This window comes from Filicampus tigris, chromosome 5 (genome assembly GCF_054856515.1).
Source record: "Filicampus tigris isolate MCC_2025a chromosome 5, RoL_Ftig_1.0, whole genome shotgun sequence".
Taxonomy (NCBI): domain Eukaryota; kingdom Metazoa; phylum Chordata; class Actinopteri; order Syngnathiformes; family Syngnathidae; genus Filicampus; species Filicampus tigris.
Window position 1 is genome coordinate 15,742,660 of NC_141221.1, and position 22,656 is coordinate 15,765,315.

Sequence of the window (22,656 nt, forward strand, 5' to 3'; positions counted from 1 at the left end):
CCATTCACTGTACATTACAGGTGCATAGATGATCAAATAGGTGTAAAAAAAAATGTCAGATGTATACTTAAATGCAAATATTTGAATTATTAGTATTTGTGGCGCACACATGATTAAATATGGTCTCATCAAAAAGTGAAACAGTGCAAGACTGCAGTTATTGTTTTTCTAGACCGTCTATTTAACATTTGCCGTTGTAAATGAGATGTGCAAACTTTTCAATTACGTCTGATGATTGTCAAATAATGAAAACTTGTTTGGTTTTGGTCACAACGTCTGAGAAACAGACACGCTGTGAATTCTATTACATGTGGCGCATTCCCAAGTGGAAATGTTTCCTCCTGCTAATTTAGCTCTTCCTCTTGGCGTGTTTCTTCTTTTAATTACGTAGATTGATCCTAAAATTCACACTCAGAGCTATGGCACAGGGTGTTGTGACCGACAACAGAAGAATTTGATGAAACTCGACGTAATTGTTTCTCTATGTAAAGCTCCTTCGGTTAGTTAACTTGTACCCGAAAGATACAAGCTCAAACGTGAAGTTCTGGAAAATTCTTATCTTGTCGGCAGGATTCATGTTATGGCTGTGTCTCTGGGCTACTTCAGTTAGTGCTGGGAATTGATCCTACTGTTAGCATTGATGCTAAAATTAGCATTTAGATGTGCTATCAGAGGTTGGGCCCTTGGGTGGTTAAGGTTGTGGACTTGAACTAATAATAGTAATAATTGACGGTTTTAGCACAGGTTGTCGTGGCACAGTGGTTCAGGCGAAGCACGAGAAATGCAGAATCTCAGTGCTTTGGTTAAGTTAGTGCTAACAATATTGCTAATGTTAGCAGTGAAAGACACCATGTCTAGTTGTCGCGGCTCAGTGGTCAGGCAATGAACAAAAAATCATTTGGGTTCCACCTGCGCAGTGTCTTTGTTTAGGTGGTACGAGCATTGATGCTAATGTTAGCATTTCCTGTTATAAATTACATTATTACGGGTTTTATGACTGAGGAGTTAAAGTGACATTGTGTAGAATGTTTCGATTTTTCAAAGTTCATTCATTTAAAAAAAACCACTATTAATCTCAGTTGTTGTTATCCTTTCGACTTATCCCCTCACGGGTCGCCACAGCGAATCAAGTGCACGCTCGATTCGCATCATCGATTTGGCAAAGCATTTTACGCCGGATGCCCTTTCTGACGCAATCCTGTTAGCAGGGCACACACACAGACACCATCACTGAGCGGGAATCGATCCCACGCTGCCCGCACACAACTCGGGCGCGTGTACCACTACACTATCAGTGACTCCAACCATTATTAATCTCAGTAATATGCAAAAAAAAAAAAAAGCTAGAATGCTAAAAAAAAGGGACCCAACAAGTGACCAAAAAAACGGTTTGGAAAAAAAAAAAGTTTCAAATTCTTTTAATTTGAAGTGAAATTTATGATCAGGATTGTTTTTGGGTTTTTTCCCAGATTTTTTTCATGGCTCTCGTGCCACTGGAAAGGGTGGACCCACAAGTGTACCAAAATAAAGTGGACCCCACGATTGGCAAAAACGAGTATGTGTGTGTGTGTATGTGTGCGTGTGTGTGAGCGGGCCACAGAATGAACTTGGGTTTGGTTTCACTTTAATGGCAATTTGTTGAAAATGTCTCCTGCTGTTACCACTCTGACAAGTAATTGGCAATGTTGTAGAAAGGCACTATCACCACCATTCAAAAAATAAGCAACTTCACCTCCAACAGTTTGTCCTTTTGAAGGCTGGCCATGGCTAATTGCTTTGCATTTTCACACAAACGTAATTGAGGAAAAATGGTGAAACCAATCAAGCACAAAATTAGCAAAAGCAGACACCGACAATGGAATCGAGCTGCTTTTAGGAGAAAAATAGGGTCTCAATCCAAATGATAAAAAGTTCCATTTCCTGCTCTTGGGTTATTCCCACATTAAACCTCCTCTGGTTTCATCACAACCTGTGATGTGATTTATAGATGTCAACATTAGCACAAACTAAAGCTTACAGACAGATGTCCTTACATAACCATGTAGAAAGTTCTTTGGTTGTCAGCAGGTTACAAACTTACACGGGGAGAACACAATTGATTTCAAGTCCAACCCTTGAACCACTCGGCCACAAAATCTGGAGAAAGTTCTATAGTATATACTATCAATGTACAAATTAAGGTCCCAGACAAGACTTAACAGGCCCTTCCAGTATATTATTTGTTGTTGGGAGATTTCCATCCTGTACAAGGAGAGTCCAAGGTACTCTTATCACCTTAAACATTTGACCACAACAACCTGTGTTACATTAGCATCAGTGGTCACAACAACTGAAAAGCAGCGAAGTTCTGGAAAATTCTTGTCAGCAAGATTCAAACCGGAAGCTTTCAAGGTTAGCTTACAGTATGAGGCAGAAACCAGTCATTTCATAGTAAACAAAATAAAACAATCATTGATTTCACTATCGCACACTTTACTTCTATTAAGTATTTTATAACTTGCTCATTTTCAGCGTTGCGTTGACGAGGGTGCAGCTGCATCAACAGTGCGATCAGAAGCTGGACAGCGGAAAGCCAACGTGGCCAAATGGTCCCATTTGGACAATGGCGTCACCTGCTTTTTCTAATCCCGACTCCCTTTCAGACGGCGACATTCCTGCCGAGCACATCAAGGTCAAAGGATGAAGAGCTCAGGCCGCGAGTTAGACTGGCCTCCTTGTTCCAACCTCTTCCTCAACCTGATCAAGGCAAGCCAAAAATTCAAGTTCCATAAAGTTCTTCCAACTTACGTTACGCGGTGAAAACAAAGTTGCAGGAAAATTGTACCGTCGTCGGTGGGATTCAAACCAAAGTAGGTGGACACCGATGGGTTTCAAGTCCTTAAACACTCGGCCACAAAAAACCTGTGTTGCAGTTGTTAAATGCTAACGTTGGCGTTGTTAGCACTAAAGTAGAAAAGCCAAAATATCATTTGGGCAAAAGTCTCCCGTTTTTCAGGATTTGAACCTACGCAGTGAGACCCGAAAGGATTTCAAAAAGATGTTCTTTCGTTGTTTTACCCGTTTTCAAACCTACCTTTTTTCTTTTTCAAAATCAAGACTGAACGACAAATGTTCTGTATACTTTTGGTAAATGAGCATGTTTGAAATATGGATCTTCCATCTTCCTTCCATCCCCTTAACCACCTGGCCACAACCAAACATTTTTTTCAAGAATATGTTCTATGCAGACCCACTCGTTGAAACAAGGCAATATGATTAATATGAAATATGAGTGAAGCGGCAAAATCCACCCGTTTTTTTAGCCATCTCTGGGCGCGGCCATTTTGTTACTCCTGTCGACCGACAATGACATCACAGACCCTCGGGGTTCAATGACCGATCACAGCTCACCTGTTTTCTGAATGCTGAGCTATGATTGGTCGTTATCTGAGACCTGAGGGTGTGTGATGTCATTTTCAGACTGAGAAATTCAGATAATCAATTAGACAGAAAAAAAAAAAACGTTTTTTATGAACTCAAGAATTTCCAAGTCAACATTTCAAAGCACGAATTCCAAAGTCCCATCTTGACAGAACTTTATGCTTGACAGCAGAATCAATAGCTGTAACTGTAGATCAAACGGACGCCGAAATGGCCGCGCTGTCAACCTTTTCCTCGACCATGCGTTAAACTGAAAGTGAACCCCGGAATTTTCCCCATGGAGACAAAAGCATTTTCCCGCTCTTGCTTTTAAGTTGTGCAAGACAAGGCTATTGGCAGATCAAGAGCACCTGGCCTCTTTCTGAACAAATTCCGGCTGTCCGAGCCGCATCGGTGCCATGACCTGACTTCTTTGCAGCTGACATGTCCGGCGGGGCGCTTAGACGAGGATTAACTTCCGTTTGGCGCGCCCCCTCTCTCGGGCGCCTGTGCCAACAGAGCGACCACTTCAAAAGGACTGGAATAAAAGATGGCGGGAATTATCTTAGCCAAGCTTGCCTCGGGATGGGCAGAAGGGGGAAAAGAATGGGGAAAGCCGTTTTGATGTGCCGGCCCCCGGTGTTGGGACGGCATGAAATGCGCGAGAGCGAGGGCCTGCGGTGGTGACGATGCAACTAGCGCCCGATGCTAACGTAGCGGTCTACTTGCTTCACTCAGTGCTGTCACGCCTGTCACTTGTGGCTTTCCCTCACACACAATCCCGCTCTGATACTATCGAGAAGGTGGAAAATTGTAGCAACTATGTTTGCATCCGACAATTTCGTTCATAGCAAAACGTAGGCTTTCAACACAACAAGGCAAGAGGAGTGAATGCGTCGGTGGCGGCAGTGTAAAAGGTGCCTGATACAAAGCCTAAAAACAAAGTGTTGTTAATATTTCACAATGAACTGACTGTTGCCCTCATTCATTATTTATAAGGAGTGATTCTCACTTCGACTTTTGCTTTCCCTTGGCTCGCCTCAGGGCCTTTGTTGGGATTTTCAATTGACTGCTTTTAACACATTGCATTAATCCTTAAATTATCGGTGTCTCTTTTCGTGTCCAGGTTTCAAGACTTTTTTGCTTTCTGCACATTCTACCTCAAGGTTCAAACAGGTGTTGCTGTTTTTTGTCATTGTTTTTTCGCGCTCTTTTTCGGGCTCAAACTCGTTTTGTGAAGTTGTAGCCCTTTCATCTAATGATGCAGTCATAGCTTTGGTTTCAGCTTCAGAAAACAGGTGAGCCGTGAATGGTCATTGCCTGAGCAGTTGTGATTTCATTTTCAGTCGACAGAAAGTGGCAAAATGGCCGCCCCCCTGAGATGGCTAAAAAAACGGCGGATTTTGCTGCTTAACTCATATTCCACAAACACAATATTCATCAGACTGCCGTGTTTAGACTAGTGGAGGTGCATGTTGTAAAGAATTTTTGGGCAACAATCCAGGTGGCTGAATGCACTTTTAACCTTGTTGTTGTTGTTGTTGTGCAAAGCCGAAGTTAGTTTCATTACTTCTGCTCTTGTGGCTGCTGCTCCTTCTTCGTTGTCGTCTTCTCTCTTCTTTTAAGACCACGAAGAAGAAGCACTGTCGCTGGAATTAATCATGGCAACTTAACTTTCCCTTTGCACAATAACATCAATTAGGACCTTTGGACAAAATGCAACACGGGATTCGAGTTAAGGTAAGCGGTTTTCAGACAAACTTTACAAACACTTTATTTGCCGATGTTTTGTCGTCCTTGTCGTGCTGTCGGTGGCCGAGCGCGCCGTCCGCTTATCCAGTTCGACTTTAACGGAACGGCACATTTGAATAACGTAAGGAGTTTCCGAACAGAACGTTGTTCTAAAGTGCCGTTTGTTTATTCAGAGTGCACCCAAAACAGAGTGCCGGTGTACAGGTGCTCCAAATGCTTCAGTGCGTCAGCCAGTCCAGATGGAAACAGGTGAAGCACACGCTGCTAACTGGTTTAGAACACTAGAGACTAACAAGAGCGGAGCGGGCTCTGCTAGTAGTAGTGCGCGGGCGCCAGAGTAAAAATGACCAAACGCAACCCTAATGTTCATTTCTTGACTGGTCCGACTTAGAAGGAAGAAAAATAGCGAGAAAACGTGGCAAAATGGTGAGGTAAAACTGTATGATACGAAGGTCACAAATGAAAATGTGAGATAAGAGTGAATCCGCAAGAAACGAACTGCCAAGTAGAGAGGGACACATGTGAAAAAATATAGGCAGAACAAATGTTTTTGTGCTCCAAATTGGTGATATTTAATTGGCTCGGGGCTATGCAATACAACCACAAAGACGCTGTGCAAAGAAAGCAAACATTAAGTCGACACTTATGAATGATATCTGCAAGGAAGGATACTGCAAAATGAGAACTTATGCTAAAAAAGAAAACAAAACACAAACCTAAAAATGAACAGGAGGATTTGTGAAAAATCGAATCACCCCTCAAATCAAAAATACTGATTCAAATATATTTTGTAAATGCTATAATACTGTTTTTAAGTTTTTTCCATCTCGGATTGAAGCACAACGCTACATCCCAAAGATGGGAAATGAAACTCACATGTAGTCCTAGATCAGGGGTGTCCAAACGTTTTTCATTGAAAGCCATTTAATTAAAATGACTTCAGGCAGAAATACAAATAACAAACCCAAACTAATGTTGAATTAGTTTATACCGCACGCGTCTTAAGAAAAGGGCTTTTATTAGAAAGTTGGACACAAATTATTGTTTCAGTGGTGAGGCAGTGCTTGTGGCAAGGAAAGGGTTTGAAACACTGCCGCATGCTTTGAATGGGCCACAACTATTGCCATCTGGTGGACAAATATCAAAATATAGTCACAAGCACATTGCATTAGGTGACGTTCAGATTAAAAACGGGATTATCATGGGCATTTTCAACGGTTTTCAATGGGACACTTGGGGGAAAAAAAAGTTGTTTTTGCATCGCTTTGACATTCAGGCTCATTTAAAAGACAGACAAGACAACCTTTTTCTTTTAAAAGATGGTTTGGTTGTCCCTAGAATTTCTTCAAGATAAAAGGGGCCATTACTTCCACGATTTTTTAAAATTCATAGTCATGAAGCATTTTTCCCAGATGCACAAAGAGGCTGAAGATTTTTATTTTTATTTTTTTAACAACAGAGTTTAAATTAAGTTTTATTTGGGAATTCAACTCAGTCTCAAAGTGCTAATGGACGCTCTGCGCAGTATGTCGCAACAGGCTCGCAAATGAGGCAATGAAGCCATCCAAACTACTCGGCACACAGAGTCCCAACACCCAATTTAAAAAGAGAAACCTTAAAAAAAAGATTTGCACTAGATGGGACCGGCTGGCTCATTAAAAAACAAACAAGCGCAACAACTACATTCCGTGTAATGATGAGTTGTATATTTATTTGTTTCTATGCAGGTCTGTCAAAATATGTCTTGACGTAAAACTGGTCTATGGCGCAAAAAAGGTCAGAGATTGTAGTTTCGGATTTGGGATCCCGGCTCCGTTCTACATTCTTTCGTCTTTAAGTACCGCCGACTTTGGACACCCCCGCTTTGGAAGTACAACATGAAATCTTGACATTTGTGATTTTCTAAAAAGTGCGAGCGTAAGCATTGGGTAACAATGGCAAAAGCGAGTACATATGTAAACCTCTAAAAAAACATTTTTTTTAAAGAAATCTCTTGAAAACAAGATGATGTCATATATATGCAGCTCATCTCGTTATTTCATGGGGAAAAATGTTCATGCTGCGAGCAAGTGTTAACGGAACGAAATGAAATCAAAGTAAGAACCTGGACAACAAGGGGGGGGCGGGGCGCTTCTTGGTGTTCACCCGTCCTGCGCTTCTTGGTGTTCACTCGTCCTGGCGTCAATCAACTCTTGCTCACTCGTCATCGCTGATGTCAGATTGCTCCTGCAGACACAAAGAGGCTTTGTTGTTTACAGATGCGCTGCCATGGCCGTGTTGGCCTCAAACGTCATCCTTTGACCGGGAAAATCTGTCCGTCTTTACAAAACATTTTACTGTCCAATTTGCTGCTGGACCGATCAATAATCTTAAAAAAAAAAAATACTAAAAAAAACTATTTTGAACACTGAAGACTCTGTACAGTGGAACATCAATTTAACAGACTGATTGGGGGAGGGGTCGTCTGCTAGCGCCGTTATGTTACAGTACTTTTTTCATGGCCTAATACAGCACAAAATTATTTTGTACTTTTTTCTTAGACTAAAAATGTCCAATACAGTACAAAATAATTGCCGTAACTGACCAGGATTCTACCTTGGGCCACAATGCGACGCGGGATTATAGTTCAAAGGGAAGTCAACCCAAAAATGTTCTTAAGGCGAAGTCAACCCAAAAATTTTCTTTACAGTAATATGTTCTATTCAGCCGCACCAGTCTAAATTCGGCATTTTGTTTAATATTGCGCTTGCGAATTGCAAAATATGAGTTAAAGCGGAAGTCAACCCAAACATATTTTTTTCAAGAATATGTTCCCAACAGGCCCACTAGTTGAAACACGGCATTCTGATTAATTTTGCGTTTATGGAATATAAGTCAAGCGGCAAAATGCACTCATTTTTAGCCATCTCTGGGGGCGGCCATTTTGTCATCTGTCGCCTGAAAATGACATCACAACTGCTCACAACGACCAATCACGGCTGACCTGTTTTCTGAATCTGAGCTGTGATTGGCCGCCCCCAGAGACGGCTAAAAACGAGTGCATTTTGCTGCTTAATTTATATTCCACAAACGCAAAATTAATCAGAATGCCGTCTTTTAACTAGTGGGCCTGCTGGGAACATATTCTTGAAAAAAAATATGTTTGGGTTGACTTCCGCTTTTTAGTAGTAAAATCCCCCAATTTTTATTCATCACAGGGGGCGGCCATTTTGTCACTTGCTGTCGACTGAAAATGACGTCACAGTTGCTCAGGGCTGAGGTAACGACCAATCACGACTCACCTGTTTTCTAAAGTTGAGCCGTGATTGGTTGTTACCTGAGCGACCGTGGTGTCATTTTCAGTCGACAGGAAGCGGCAAAATGGTCAAGCCCTTGAAATGCATTAGAAAAACGGGTGGATTTTGCTGCTTAATTCGTATTCCACAAACACAATATTGATCACAATGTAATGTTTAGACTAGTGAGGCTGCATGGAACATAATATCACTTCCTTTTGAAGGTCAGCCATTTTCAACACAAAAGAACAACTGTTCTGTAGTTAGAGGTGAACGTTTCGTCCGACTGGAACTTGTGTGCTGCCGTCAACAATTAGGAAACTGTGATTTTGGGTGCCAGTCCGAGCTCTACTGTTCTTGGTCTCGGTTTTTGTCAAATAGATTTCGCCCAAAAATGTGACTTGGACTCCGGATGGTCATATATTTGTTGTTGTTTTTTTTCTTCTTCATTCTGGATTTTTTTGACTAGTGTGACCTATTGTCAGAAATATGTTTTTGTAAAACCTGACAACCATTTAGATCAGACTTCTGGAATCCTTAATTTAGTTCCCGCTTTTTGGCCTTTTTGTTTTTAACTGCTTAAAGAGTTAATCACTCAAAAATGAAAGGCATCAAATGTTGAAAAGTGTGGCGTCAAATTTCTTTTGCTCGAGAACTTCCAACGTGAAGTCAATATTTACGAGCGGCGCTTTAAGCCGCCACCAACGAAACATTTTGAAGCGTGGACAGAGGAAAACAGCTGCCAGCGAGGCTCACGCATTTGTCCCCGAGGCTCATCTTGATCACGTTGCCTTCAGCTCTTGCCGGTGTACGGCGGCTCGTGTGACAATAGTTGTGGGTAATGAACGCGGACGTTGTCAAAACAACAAGCAGATTGCAGGTGGATTTGAAGTTGTAATGAATAGCAAACACTTGATAACCTCAGCGGGGCTTAGAAGAGACACCTCCCAAAGTCATTACACACCTCCGCGTGCCATCAACACATGGCGCTTTTGAGCCCCACACTTATTAAACATCAAGGCGACACATCAGTCCAAGGCTAATGTCAAGAATTGACATACCCCCCCCCCCCATGAATTTATCACTTTTGTAATCGTTAGTTGATGTAAAGTACATTTTTAAGTATGTGTGTAACAAAAAACATTTTCATTGAAAAATCAGAGAGCCCTTAAATATGTTGAACCGTATCGCACCGCAGCCATATTTACAGTACTGACAAGTTCGTTCAAAAATGAGAGGACAAGAAAGTCTTTGCATCATATCCTCTCCAACTGAGCCATACCATAATCAATCCTGAGGTGCAACGATTAATCTACTATCTACTAATCGACTGTATCAAATGAATCGATAATTACTTTGGCAAGTGATTATTTAGGGACTTTTAAAATTGTCCAAATCTTTGGAATTTCAGCCTCTCATTAGTAGTAAATATTCTCCAATTTCTGTATTCCCCCATCAAAGCAGATTAATTATCTTTGAGCGTTGTTTTTTTCACCCCCAAAATATGATACTTGCAAACATCTGTTTTTACTTTGGAAACAAGTATCAACATGTTTGCCAAGTTTCTGACTGAAATTTCGGGCGGGCCAAACCCACAACTGAATCATAATTGATTTCTACATATTTGTGCATTTTCTGCACTGTCAATTTGAAACAAAGTCCTGATTTAGAATAAAGGGATGGAAATTAAGACTTTTTAAAATATCCGAGTCATCGATTAATCGCCAAAATAATCAACAGATCAATCGATTGTTCAAATAATCATGACTTGCAGCCCGAATGGAATCAAATCGTAATCCCACTGAATTGAATCGTTCCACTTGAAAATGAGCCCTCCTTGAATCGTATCGCACCCTATGTATCGACGTACGTATCAAATTGTCTTAAAAAAACGATTGGATTGAAGAGACACACAAACCCCGATCGTTGCTTGAAACCCTACCTTTAGACCGAACACAGGCGCAACCTTTTTGGATACACGCTGTCCTTTCTGTTTGCTAACTTTGACGGTATGACCGTGGCCGGTGTTCTTTTGTTTTTGACTTACATTGCCATCCTGGTCATCGTCGCTTTCGTCGTCGCTGACAACGGGCTTGGCCTTGGCTCGGCTCTGCCTCTTCTTGCCCCGCTCTGCGCTCCCGCGGGCCTCCTTGTTCAGCTTGATCTTCACCCACACCGGCTTGGCTGGAACCCACATATGAAATATTCTCTGTTTGGGGTCGCGTGGTTGTGCATGTCGAGGTACACAAAAAACGAAAGGCAAACGTATTCCATCGTTGTGGGAAAATCACAAAAAGCAGACCGCGTTGAAAGCGTCACTTGTTTGTTGACGTCGTGGTCTCGTGTGTGATCCGAGGGTTGCGGATTGCTTCGCCATCCAATCAGAAGCATGAATACATTTTTTTTTTTTTTACTTGGAATCGAAACCCTAACCATGGTTGAAACTCTTACTATGGGTTGAAACCTTAATTTGAAACACTAACCTTTATTTACAACCCTTTTCAGTTTTTGTTTTGACACGCTAGACTTTGCTTGAAACCCAAATTTGAAACCCTAACCAGGCCACTTTAAATTTCTAATTTTTAAATTTGAAACTAGGCCCTGTTTCAAACCTTAATTTGAAACTATACCCCAAGCTTGAAAGTTAATTTGAAACCCTAAATCATGTTTTAACCCTTTCATGCATAGTGGTCACTACAGTGGACAGCTATTTAGAAGTTGCTTTCGCCTATATTAATTCATCTAAATTTTTAAAAATATCTTTAACCCTTTCATGCATTAATTATGATTTAATGTTATCTAAAATATAAATATATTTTTTAGTTTAATTAATATAGGCGAAAGCAACTTTTAAATAGCTGCCCACTGTAGTGACCACTTTGCATGAAAGGGTTAATGACCTTAATCGTTGCTTTAACCATTAACTTGAAATCATAACCCAAATTTTAAACCCAACTTCAAAAATGAAAACCTAACTCACATTTCAAACTAATTGAATGTGAAACTATAACCATTGTTTGAAACCCTAACACGAGTTTGGAAGCCTTACCTTTGCTGAAAACGCTTCCATAACCGCTAACCGTCGTTTAAAATACAAAGCCACATTTGAAACCCTGACCCTAACCCAAGCCTTTTCAAACCCTTAACCTTGTCTGAAAACCTAATGAAAGCTTGACTCTCCCTAACCCTCATTTGAAACGATTACCCGGGACTGAAACCCAAACCTGATACCTGAAGCTTGGCTTGTAGCGCTAAAACATTTTTGACATCCAAACCTTTTTTGAACACTAAACCTTGTTCAAAACACAAGTTCAATTTTGAAACCCTACTTTAAAACCCTGAGCCTAGTTTGAAACCCAAATCCAAGCTTGACACCCCATTTTGAAACCCTCATTTGAAACCCTTGCCAGGCTCGAAACCCTAACCTGGCTTTAAACCCGAACTGATAATTGAAGCCCCAATTGTTTTTTTGTTTTTTTAAACATTAACCTTTGTTGAAAACCCTCATCAGCAAAGCCTCACCTTGGCTTGAAACCTTAACCTTATAAACCTCCGCAGTAGTGGAGCAGCCGTGTTTGAAAGTAGAGCCTCATGCAGACCTTTCTTTTGTTTGTTTGGTGTTTTCTTTTTCGGTAGCGTTACCCTCAGTGGGGAGTCGAATCAAACTGGCCTCACACGACGACCGTCTGGCTGTGCAATGCGGCATTACAATGAAAGCCCAGCGTGCGTGTGTGCGTGCGCGCGCGCGCGCGCTTCACCCTCAGCCTCCGACTCTTCCTCCTCATCCTCGTCATCGTCGTCCTCGCTGTCGTCCTCGCTCTCCTCGTCCTTGGCGATCTTCTGCCTGGCGCTCTTGAACACCGACTGGAGCACGATGGAGTCCTCGTAGATCTGGCGGGGTAAAAGGTGTGGCTGCTCAGTACGGCATGACTTGATATTTGTGCACTTTGAAACCAAAACTTTCAAAAGTCTTTTGGAAAAAAAAAAAAAAACCCTCAGCCAGGCTTGACACCCAATATTTTAAAATGCTAATTTCGAAACCATAACCCATGCTTGAAACCGTAATTTGAACTCTGTAGCGTTGTTTCAAACTCTAATTTGAAACCCGAACCCTTTCTAAAAGCTGAGTGGTAACTTAAAGCATTGTTCGAAACCCTACTTTGAAAGCACAACCCTAGTTTGAAGCCTTTACCAGACTTCAAACCCTAAATTGAAACCCTAACTCTGGCTTTAACCCCGACTTTAAACACCTAACCCTCGTTTGAAACCCTAACCAACCTTGTTTCAAATTAGGGCTGTCACTAACTAATCTTTTTAGAATCGGTTATGATATATCCGTGTGATAAACATGTAAGCGGTCAAACATTGGTTTCAGGTGTGGCAAATACGGCTTTAAAATTATTAACTAAAGTTTCGATGCAGACATTTCTGTGTCGACCAATTTTTGTGGTCGACTTAGCCGAGTTAGGCTCGGCTTTTTTTTACCCCAGCCTAACTTCGAACCCGACAATGAAATTGTAACCACGGTTTGAAACCTTAACACAAGCCTGAAACCCTACTTTCAAAGCCTTATCCTGGGATGTTCGATATGACTTATTTTTCAGACCAATACCAGTAAGAGTATTCGCGCTTTAAGTAAAAACTAATACTGAGTACCGATACCGCTAGTAGTTTTGATATGTAAAATGTCATTTAATAAAATGGAAAAAAATTGTCAACTCAGACCTTTCTTTCTGACGCTGATGATGATTTGCAGATGTGTAAAACTGCCATACTGTAGCACCAACTACTTCTGAGGAGGAATTACTCGATTTCAAATTTGTTTTTGCCTTAAGTATCAGTGGCTGGTATCGGTAGCCTCCATTGTTATCCCATATGTTTTTTTTTTAAAAGCAGGTATCGGCCCGATACCGATACCTGGTATCGGTACTCGCCCATCCCTACCCTCAACTTGCTTTAAACTCTGACGTGAAAGCCTAACCTTGACATCAAACTAGGGCTGAACGATTATGGAAAAAAACCTAATTGATTCTTTTCTTAAAAATTGTGATTGCGAGATAACATGCAATTTTTTTTTTCAAGGTACTGTTCAATGATTTTTTTAAACAAACAAGCAGTAACTCATCTTTATTATAATAAACAATATCAATAAGATCTATTATAGATTATCGGATATTAAGAAGTGAAGCATTAATTAGTATGAAAGACAGCTGATTTTCGACGACCTCCATTTTCACTTCGCTGCGTCTCAAGGACCATTTAACTCGCAGCTTTTGCAATTAGTTTTTTCTTTTCAATGTGAACACTAACCCAGGCCTGAAAGCATTTCCTTAGGAAAACGAGTGATTCATTTCAACCTTTGTTTTGTTTCTTTTCTAATCCAAACAGCAAAAGGTCAGCCCAGAAGAGGTCAAGTAAGCGCGTTCCTGGGGAGTGATCGAAAAGTTATTGTATTGACAGCAAACTCAATTTCCGCTGACCTGAGATCCCTCCAAGTTGAAGGTCTGCGCGTTGTGACAGAGCAGCATTACGTCCTTCTCCAGGTCTCCGACACTGCGGTATTTATGGCTCCTGACGCGTTCCTGCCGAGCGACAGTGCGCTGAGTGCTTGAGCCCCAAAGCCCGCAACCTTGCCGACGACATACCTTGATCTTCTTGAAGTCCACGGGCTTTCGGATCAGCTCGTAATATTCCGGAAGCTCCTTTCTGGACGGCAGCTGGACAAAGACCTCGCTGAGTTGTCTACCAGCCCTGAAAAACACAATACAAGCTTGAAACAACTTGATTTGTTGCTGACAATTCATTGCAAACACGATTCCTGGCTTGAAACGAAGGCCTGACCAATTATATTGGCCAATATTATGCCTTTTCAGGATAAGAATAATCAGCTGAGGTTTTGCCAATTAAATAAGATAAGATAAGAAGGCATTTATTGATCCCACAGTGGGGAAATATTCAGTGTGCCGATATAATTGTACTTTCTCATAAAACAGTAAATGGGATTCAGTAGGTATGGGCAGGAAGTAAAGGACATGCATGGCTGATAGGGGTGGGAACGATAATCGTTTTTTCGATGCATCGTTCGGCGTATTAAAACGATCCTGAATCAATTCATATGTATTGATAATCAATATTTAAAGTTTAACTAAAAAAACTAAAAGTATGTGCAAGCGATTACGTGCGTTTATGTCAGACGTCTGTGTTAGGCTAAGCTGATACGTGACAAGATGACGGAACAAGCCAAACCTCATACGAGCGGAGCAAAATCGAAGTGTGAAATATACATTTTTGCTCTTCCTTGAGTTCTTTGTTTTAAAAAAGAACCTTAAATCACGACAGAGTCTTTTGGGGGGGGGGGGGCACTTTAGTACTGATGTCATTTTTACATGCAAACCTAATAAGTGCCAATGTTAAGCTCACCCAAGTGTCTCTTTAACCATTGTTTGAATCCCTAACCCAGGCCTGAAACCCTACTTTACGCCATGTTTGAATTCCAACCCAGGCTTGAAACCCAATTCTGAAAACCTACCCTTTTCTTTAAGAAAATTGCTAATTACTTCTTTTCCTTACTTTCAAAGCAAGCAAATGAACAGGTCTTGTTGCGGCGCAACAGAGAGTTGAGGTATAAATTTACACAAGTCATCAGATGTATTTTTTTTTCCCCAACCGCAATTTCCCCAGGTTCACAGCAATTTACGTTTCTGGCGTCAACTTGTAAACACGCCAGGCTTGACAGCATCATTAGCTGAAAAAGTTTTCACACCCCTTCAACTTTTTCTCATTTGGTCAAATGACATCCCTTGCACTGTATTGGGATGCATCTGTCTTCTCAGGTGAGGAAATTGCGTTGTGAATGCTGAAGAGGCGATGCTGAACTGAACTGGACTGGATGTAGGAAATGGTACAATGTGAACATTTTAAAGTACTGTACTGAATTGTGGTGCTAATCTTATGGAATTGTTAAAATTGCCAAAATGCCATTAAGAGGCGGAGGCTATGTGGCTGCTTTAAATATGCAACCTGCAATTCTTTGTTTATGTTTTGTTTGACAGTAACCTACCGCTGAGTGTGCAATAAACTGAGTTTTTTTGTTGTTGTTTTTTCTTAATGAATAATTATTCTACCAAACTGCTGCTTTTCGTGAAGTGAGTTGAGTCACCTGTCATCATACAGTGCTCATATCTTAAGTTGGTGCTCTCAAGTCAAAGCATTCACACCGCTTCTGAAGGCAAATAGTAGCACACAATTTTTCAATTGTGCATGTGTGTGTGTGTGTGTACAAAATGAGAACACTCGCAAGGGGCTCCTGTCACAACCCCCACCAGCCAACCCGACTGACGCTTCTGATCCAACTCAATAAGCCACGCCCCTTTAAGGTACACATCCAACACACAAGAGGATTAATTTTGATTCACTTCAGTGGTGAAAACTGGTCTGCTCTACAAATACATTAAGTTGCAAGCGTAACCAATTTTACTGGTAAGCTCTGATACCACTAGTTAAAAACCGTGCGTTTACAACATCATTTTCTTTCCAGGTCACAACACTGTGTTGGTCAATAACATGAAATCCCGATCAAATACATTTGTGGTTGTAACATAACAAATGTGGAAAGTTCCACGAATGTGAATACTTTTTGCAAGCCACAGGAGGAATTCTATTAGGCATATGCAACCCTTTTTCCTCTCAGGGGAAATGAATGAATGCTTCTTGGCTTGAAGTGTATCCAGTGTACAAACGTGTTTGTTATTTTTACACCTTCAGCGCTCGAGGTGTGATGACGTACCTTCGGTCTCGTGTCAAAATGGGATGGAAACGTCGGCTCGAGGCTGTTTGCTCTTCTGGTGAATTGATCCAACTATCGATTTGACGCCAAGCAGGATTGCGGACGTGTGGGTACAAAATATAACCGGTTTTTGTTTTTTTTTCCTGCCTAGTTCAAAGAAATCAATCAAAGCAGGCGTTTTCTGACAAGCTTTTGTCCAAACAGCCCCCCAAGGACCAATTATTATTAATCACACCATTTTGAGACTCTGCCTGTTTTGCTTCTACTGCAGGAACAGAAAAAGCTTCAAAACCTTACTTTGAAAGCCCAACCTTGGCTTGAAACCCTACTATGATCCCATGAGGAGGTCCTCACCCGTCCCTGTAGTTGATGACGGTGTCGATGATGGTGTTCATCTGCTTGGTGAGTTTGGGCGGGTTGGGTGAGAGCTTCTCGGCGGGCGGGCGCCCTCGCCTCTTCTTGGCCTTGGCGCTCCAATCCTCCCTGGCCGACGGCTCCTTGTCCTGCCGCCGCTTGCGTTTGCGCTTCTTCAGTCGGATCTCCTCCTCCATCTCCTCCAGGTTGCCGTCCTCGATGGCCTGATGGAGACAAAGGGAGTGGGCGGCGGTCTACAACAGGAGCTCCAAAGTACGCCGATTACAAAAAAAAACACTACACAGCTCTTAATTTGATACCCAACCCTAATTAAAAAAAAAAAACTTTGGGAAACCCTACATTGAAATAATGCTCAAATGAAACTTAAGTTGAAGCTGTAACCCTGACTTGCAACCCCAACTCAAGCTTAACACCGTAATTTGAAGCCTAACTGTTAACCTTGTTTGAAACATAACTCTTGCTTGAAACCCAAATATTTGCTACTTTGAAAACCAAACTTTCTCTGAAACCCTTAACCTGGTTTTGCAACCCTAATTTGATGTTCCAAGATGTTCCTACAGGGAAGCCATAATTCTTGTTCGAAACCTTAAACATTGCCTAACACCCTGCTTTGAAAATCGAAACCTTGCTTGGAATCATTTGGAATCACTCATTTGAGATCCTAGCACTTGTTTGAACCCTAACTCTTGCTAGAAACCCTAATCCTTGTTTCAAACCCTACATTGAAAACTTAACCCTTCTTTGAACCCTAATCTTGCCCTCATTTTAAGTGCCAACCCGAACAGTGACTTTAAACCCTAACTAGAGTACATTGGAGGTCCCACTTGTTCTTAGGTGATCATGCAAAACTGCCGACTTGACAGCAAATAACTACTGGCACGACTTTTACCCGCAGCCACTGTTTCTCGGTCAGCGCGTCGCTGTAGTCCACGTCCCGGCGACAGCGGGACCCTCGGCCGAACATCTTCTCCTCCTCCTCCTCGTACGTGAGGCGCTCCACCTCGGCGTCGTCCTTGATGATCCAGGAGGGCAGCTCGTCCTCCTCCATGAGGCGCGGCTTACGTTTCGGGTTCCGGGCATCCTCCCGCCGCCGGTCCATGTCGAAGCGCTGCGACCGCGTATCGGGGTTAGGTGGGAGGGGTGAAAAAATAAAAAAAATAAAATAAAAAACACGTGGCGCTCCCTTACCATGTACAGCTCAAACTCATCTTCATTGCGGGCAATCATCTGGTTCAGGGTTTCGTCGTCCGGTACCTCATTTTCTTCCTGCGCGTGAGGACAACAGCTTAAAATGGTTCGATTACAAAGTCCAGTTAAGTACAGAAGACACAAATGCATTCGCTTGATCAAATATTTTAAATATAGAGAAACCTGTCTATTGATTATCAAAATAATTGGCTTTTTGGCACGCACACGCAAAAATTCCATTCAAGACAACAATTCCTGCTCTCAGTCAAAGCAAACAAGTAGTCAACAAGGTGTTAAAATGTCATCAAATAATTAGTACAATTAGTGTAAACATTGAAAAACATGTTCACTCTAATAGCAAACGGCATACCTCGTTCTGCTCCTCGTGCTCGAGGATGGCCTGCAGGAAGGCGCGGCGCTCGTGGCTGGAGGACTTCTGGTCGAACATGCCGGCCTGGATCACCTTCTGGTCCACGTTGAGCTTGTACTTGGCGGCCGCCAGGATCTTCTCCTCCACGCTGTTGACCGTGCACAGGCGCAGCACGCGCACCTCGTTCTGCTGGCCGATGCGGTGTGCGCGGTCCTGCGCCTGGAGGTCCTGAAATGAAATGCAGTTTTTTTTTTTTCATTTGCCGTTCGTATATGTTCAGTACACACTTTTCAGCGGACACTGACGCGATGCTAATTGTTGAAGCACTTGAAAGTCCAACGATGAATACAGTGAGAACGTCACAACAAAGACGGCTACCATGTCTGGTTGTACTGATTGCTCGAACAGCCCCACACACCTGATGGGGGTTCCAGTCGCTGTCAAAGATGACGACAGTGTCGGCGGCCTGCAGATTAAGTCCAAGGCCGCCAGCCCGGGTACTGAGCAGGAAGATGAAGTACTGCGATCCCGCCTCATTGAATTTCTTCAGCAGCAACGCTCGGTCATCTGACTTGGTGGTTCCTGGAGGGATTAAAGGAGTGACGCTGTCTAAGGCTGCGTTTGAAAAGGCAAAATGTGATCGAACCAGCCAAAAACCTATTCAGACGGCTTATTCAATTACCCAGGCATACCTCACATAAATATGCTCATTTCTCTTCTACTTCCGAGGCAAAAAGCTGTTTACCCAGCCTTTAATTACGTTGGTTATCATAATAATAGCGCTCTACATCCATCTGTGCTCTGGAATGTATTAGTTGCCTATGTTAATATGATTCAAACATACCAACCTGCAAGTTGTGAACTTCCAGCACAAAGAAAGCTGGTCACCAAGCATTTTAATGACATTTGTTATCATGCTAATACACATTTACATCTACCGGCACCTATAGACTGGAATTGATTGGTTGCCTACATTAAATCAAAACATATCAACCTGTTACTTGCAGCAACATATAAGTGAACATTGTGACTTTTTCTACTAAAAAGTTTGTGATACCTCACCCTCATCCATCATTCAGGCGCAGCTATCATAAGGTGTTCCGAAAAAACGAAGGACTGCTCAGTAATGTATTGTGTTGTTGTATATTTTATTATGTGCCTGGGCCAGTAATTCCCGACTCCAAAATGTGCTTGCTTTACTTTACAGCAGCGGTCACCAACCTGGTGCCCGTGGGCCTATTCTAGAAATAGCTCAGAAGTGACGGGACATGGTGATTCGCTCTCAAGAGTGTTGTAAAAATGATCATTAGAGAATGTAAGTATACAATCTTACCGTCGAGGCGCAAATACTGAAAGTTGCGGTAGCCAAAGTAGTCCTCCATGATGGTCATGAGCGAGGTCATCTGGCAGAAGAGCAGCACCCGGTGGTTGGTGGCCTGCAGCTTGGGCAGGATGCGGTCCAGGAGCTCGAACTTCCCGGAGGCCCGATACAGGTCGGGCCTGCGTCGGGAACGGACGGCACAATTACTGACCAACAATATGACTGCCTGCTGCATGCAATCCTGCCTGGATGCAGCAGCCGATCATACTGCAGCGGGGGGGGTTTCCTGCCTCTTACTCAAATGGAATTCATAACGCCTTAAGTCCCCTCTCAGCTTCTCAGTACGGCACTAATATTAATCGTTCTACGCAGAGGATAAACGATATATGAATATGAGTCCTGTTATATTGTCAGTGTACAAGCTGCTGCATTGTGTTTATGTTCGGGCTATTGCTTATTAAATCAAAGTAAGATGTACTCTACTTGGGCCTGGCGGTAGGTTTATAAAAGTATGTTACGGACTGTTTATTAAGACATCTGTAAACGTATTTGAATTTGTGAAATGAATTGCATAATGTAGCCTTTGAAGGGAGCCAGTGCAGATTAATAACTACAAAAAGTTCATAGCAGAAGATGCAAGTATTCAAGTAACCACACGTTTCCCATTCTGTCTGTTCTCACGTCAGAACGTTTTGAAGCTGAAACACCATGGCCACTCATGCAGTAGCTGGTCGCCACAAACTGCTGTCGGCAGAGACATTGATTATCCGTGTCTGTCTTTCCAACCAAAACATCTCTAATCACCCCCACACTCTGCTAATAACGAGCTGTAGACAATGCTTGGCAATTACTGGCACACGATGTTGGCTTCACATGAAATCATTAGCTTTTGTCAAGCACAGATAGGAAAACGGATAAAAGGGAGCTTTTTTTTTCAGTGCAACTTACCCACTGATGATGCCGTTGGGGTAGCCCAAATGCTCAGCAAATGACTCCTACGGTAGAAAGTTAAACACTCAAAGAGCAACTCCACTTTGGATGGACCAAAGTTTTATCAGATTGCTCTAAATGATCACACAAACGGAGCTCACCTCGATATGCTGGAACATGTACGGGTGGTTGCAGATCTTCTTTAGCTGCATGATGGTGTTCATTAGGGTCTTCGCTCCCCCTTTGCCCTGACACCACAAGACGACGAATGGTACGCCAGTCAAGCAAACATGTGATGTTCTAAAGCAATCGTGACTCCTTAGTAAGGCTCTCCAAGCGTTGGTACCTTCTTGTCTTTCTCCGAGCCATCGGTGAGGAGGATCCCCTTTTGCATGTGCCGGTACAAGACCTTCTGTATGGCCGACATGTCGCATTTGATAACATACTCCACCTGTGCAAAAGAAAACAAGAAAAATCATCAAATGACCCACACTAAATGTCCTAAGTATAAAGGCAGTGTATCCCATCAAACGGTATACAATAATTCCTTAAAGTTGAAAGCATGCGAGTTGATTAATTTCCATATCCACTGAAGCTGTTTTGTTTTTACATGCGCACAAACAGCCTCTGGTCAGTGCTTCAGGGAGGCACATCATAATGAGAAAAATAATGATTAATTTCTTAAGATGTTTTTTTTTAATTGATTATTTTGGTGTCAAACCCCCACTGTGACATGTTTATAAAGTTCCTCAGTGTTTCTGACGAGTTTGAGGGCAACAGCTTGCCAAAAATAAAGCTTTTCTTTGAACTTTGCTAATCATGTCTGGGAATGCAGAAAACTCCTCAAAATCAATTTGATGAGGAATTATTTTGGTGTCAGTACCCAACTGTCATATCCTCAAAAAGTTCCGTGAGTTTAAATTTCGTATGCGCCTTCAATGACTTCAGAGGAGGCGCAGCAGCTTGAGGGAAACTTTTTTTTTTTATTTTTCAAACACACTAACCAGTTCTGAGAATGCATGTAACTCAAGAAATCTATTTTGCCAATTAATCAGTCTAAGTTCCACTGTGTAATGTTAAAAAAAAAAAATCATTAGATTTCGCACATGCCTTCAATGATTTAAGAGGAAGCGCAGTAGCCAGAGAAACATAAGTCGTTTTTCAGAAGTCTGCTAATCAAGTCTGTTCATGCAGATAAAACCCCAAAATAAGATCCAGATTTGTAAATTAATTATTTGCTTCAGAGGCCAATGTGATGTTAAAAAATTATTTATTTGAAGTTTGACAAAGGTTTTGCTTTTGAGAAGCCGCAGGATCATGAGAAAAATAGGGCAAACACATTTTTCAAAACTTCGTTTCGTTAATGAATTATTTTGGTGTCAGACCCCCACTGAGATAGTGAAAAAAAAAAAACTAACTCAAGGGGAATTCATAAAATTACGTCTATCTCAAATCATCAGTACGACACTCAGTGCAGTGGATGAAGAATATATGACTGTGCGTACTGTTAGATTGTCTGTCTACATGTTGCTGAACCAATTGTGTTCAATGAATTCCTTAAAGTATTGAAGCACGCAAGATAGATACTAATAAACATTAGCATTTGGCTAATGGGCCTTTCTTTGAAGCGGAAGTCAACGCAAACATTTTTTTTTCAAGAATATGTTCTATGCAAGCCCACTAGTTGAAACGGGCCATTCTGATAAATATTGTGTTTGTGGAACGAGTGTTAATCCATTCGTTTTCAGCCATCTCCGGGGGCGGCCATTTTGTCTTCTGTCAACTGAAAATGACATCACAACTGCTCACAACGACCGATCACGGCTTGGATTCAGAAAACAGGTCAGTCGTGATTGGTCGTTGTGAGCATGTCATTTTCAGTCGACAGAAGACAAAATGGCTAAAAACGAGTGCATTTTGCTGCTTAATTTATATTCCACAAATGCAAAATTAATCAGAATGCTGTTTTTCAACTAGTGGGCCTGCTGGGAACATATTGAAGAAAAAAAAAAAAGTTTGGGTTGACTTCCGTTTTAAGCAGTTGTTTAGCTATTTTTCAATACACAAAGTGTAATTCTCTTTCTGTTGTTTCATTTGACAGTAAACGTCAACTGGGAGTGGCATTAAACAACTTGAAGCCTCTTTTTTGATTAATTGTTCACTGTTTGCCAAACTGCTGCTTATTGTTAAGTGAGATCACTGCCACCATACGGCACTCGAATCGCTGGTCCGCGCTTGTCAAGTCAACGCAGAAAATTGG

General features: G+C 41.9%; 1 protein-coding gene across 2 annotated transcripts in view; it reads right to left on the reverse strand.

The window, feature by feature from the left end:
* Positions 1-5,698: 5,698 nt before the first annotated feature.
* The window catches only part of smarca2 (SWI/SNF related BAF chromatin remodeling complex subunit ATPase 2), a 37,551-nt gene continuing 20,593 nt past the window's right edge, over positions 5,699-22,656 (reverse strand). For both annotated transcript variants that reach the window (XM_086030313.1, XM_086030312.1), the window contains exons 21-34: positions 20,743-20,847; positions 20,558-20,644; positions 20,415-20,461; positions 19,479-19,645; positions 18,564-18,727; positions 18,146-18,373; positions 17,776-17,853; positions 17,477-17,695; positions 16,567-16,790; positions 14,072-14,177; positions 13,907-14,008; positions 12,185-12,317; positions 10,474-10,610; positions 5,699-7,377 (exon numbers count right to left, since the gene is read on the reverse strand). In XM_086030313.1, coding sequence (XP_085886439.1) covers positions 7,348-7,377; positions 10,474-10,610; positions 12,185-12,317; positions 13,907-14,008; positions 14,072-14,177; positions 16,567-16,790; positions 17,477-17,695; positions 17,776-17,853; positions 18,146-18,373; positions 18,564-18,727; positions 19,479-19,645; positions 20,415-20,461; positions 20,558-20,644; positions 20,743-20,847 — 1,827 coding nt within the window. In that variant the 3' untranslated portion in view covers positions 5,699-7,347. The remainder of the gene's footprint in view (positions 7,378-10,473; positions 10,611-12,184; positions 12,318-13,906; positions 14,009-14,071; positions 14,178-16,566; positions 16,791-17,476; positions 17,696-17,775; positions 17,854-18,145; positions 18,374-18,563; positions 18,728-19,478; positions 19,646-20,414; positions 20,462-20,557; positions 20,645-20,742; positions 20,848-22,656) is intronic.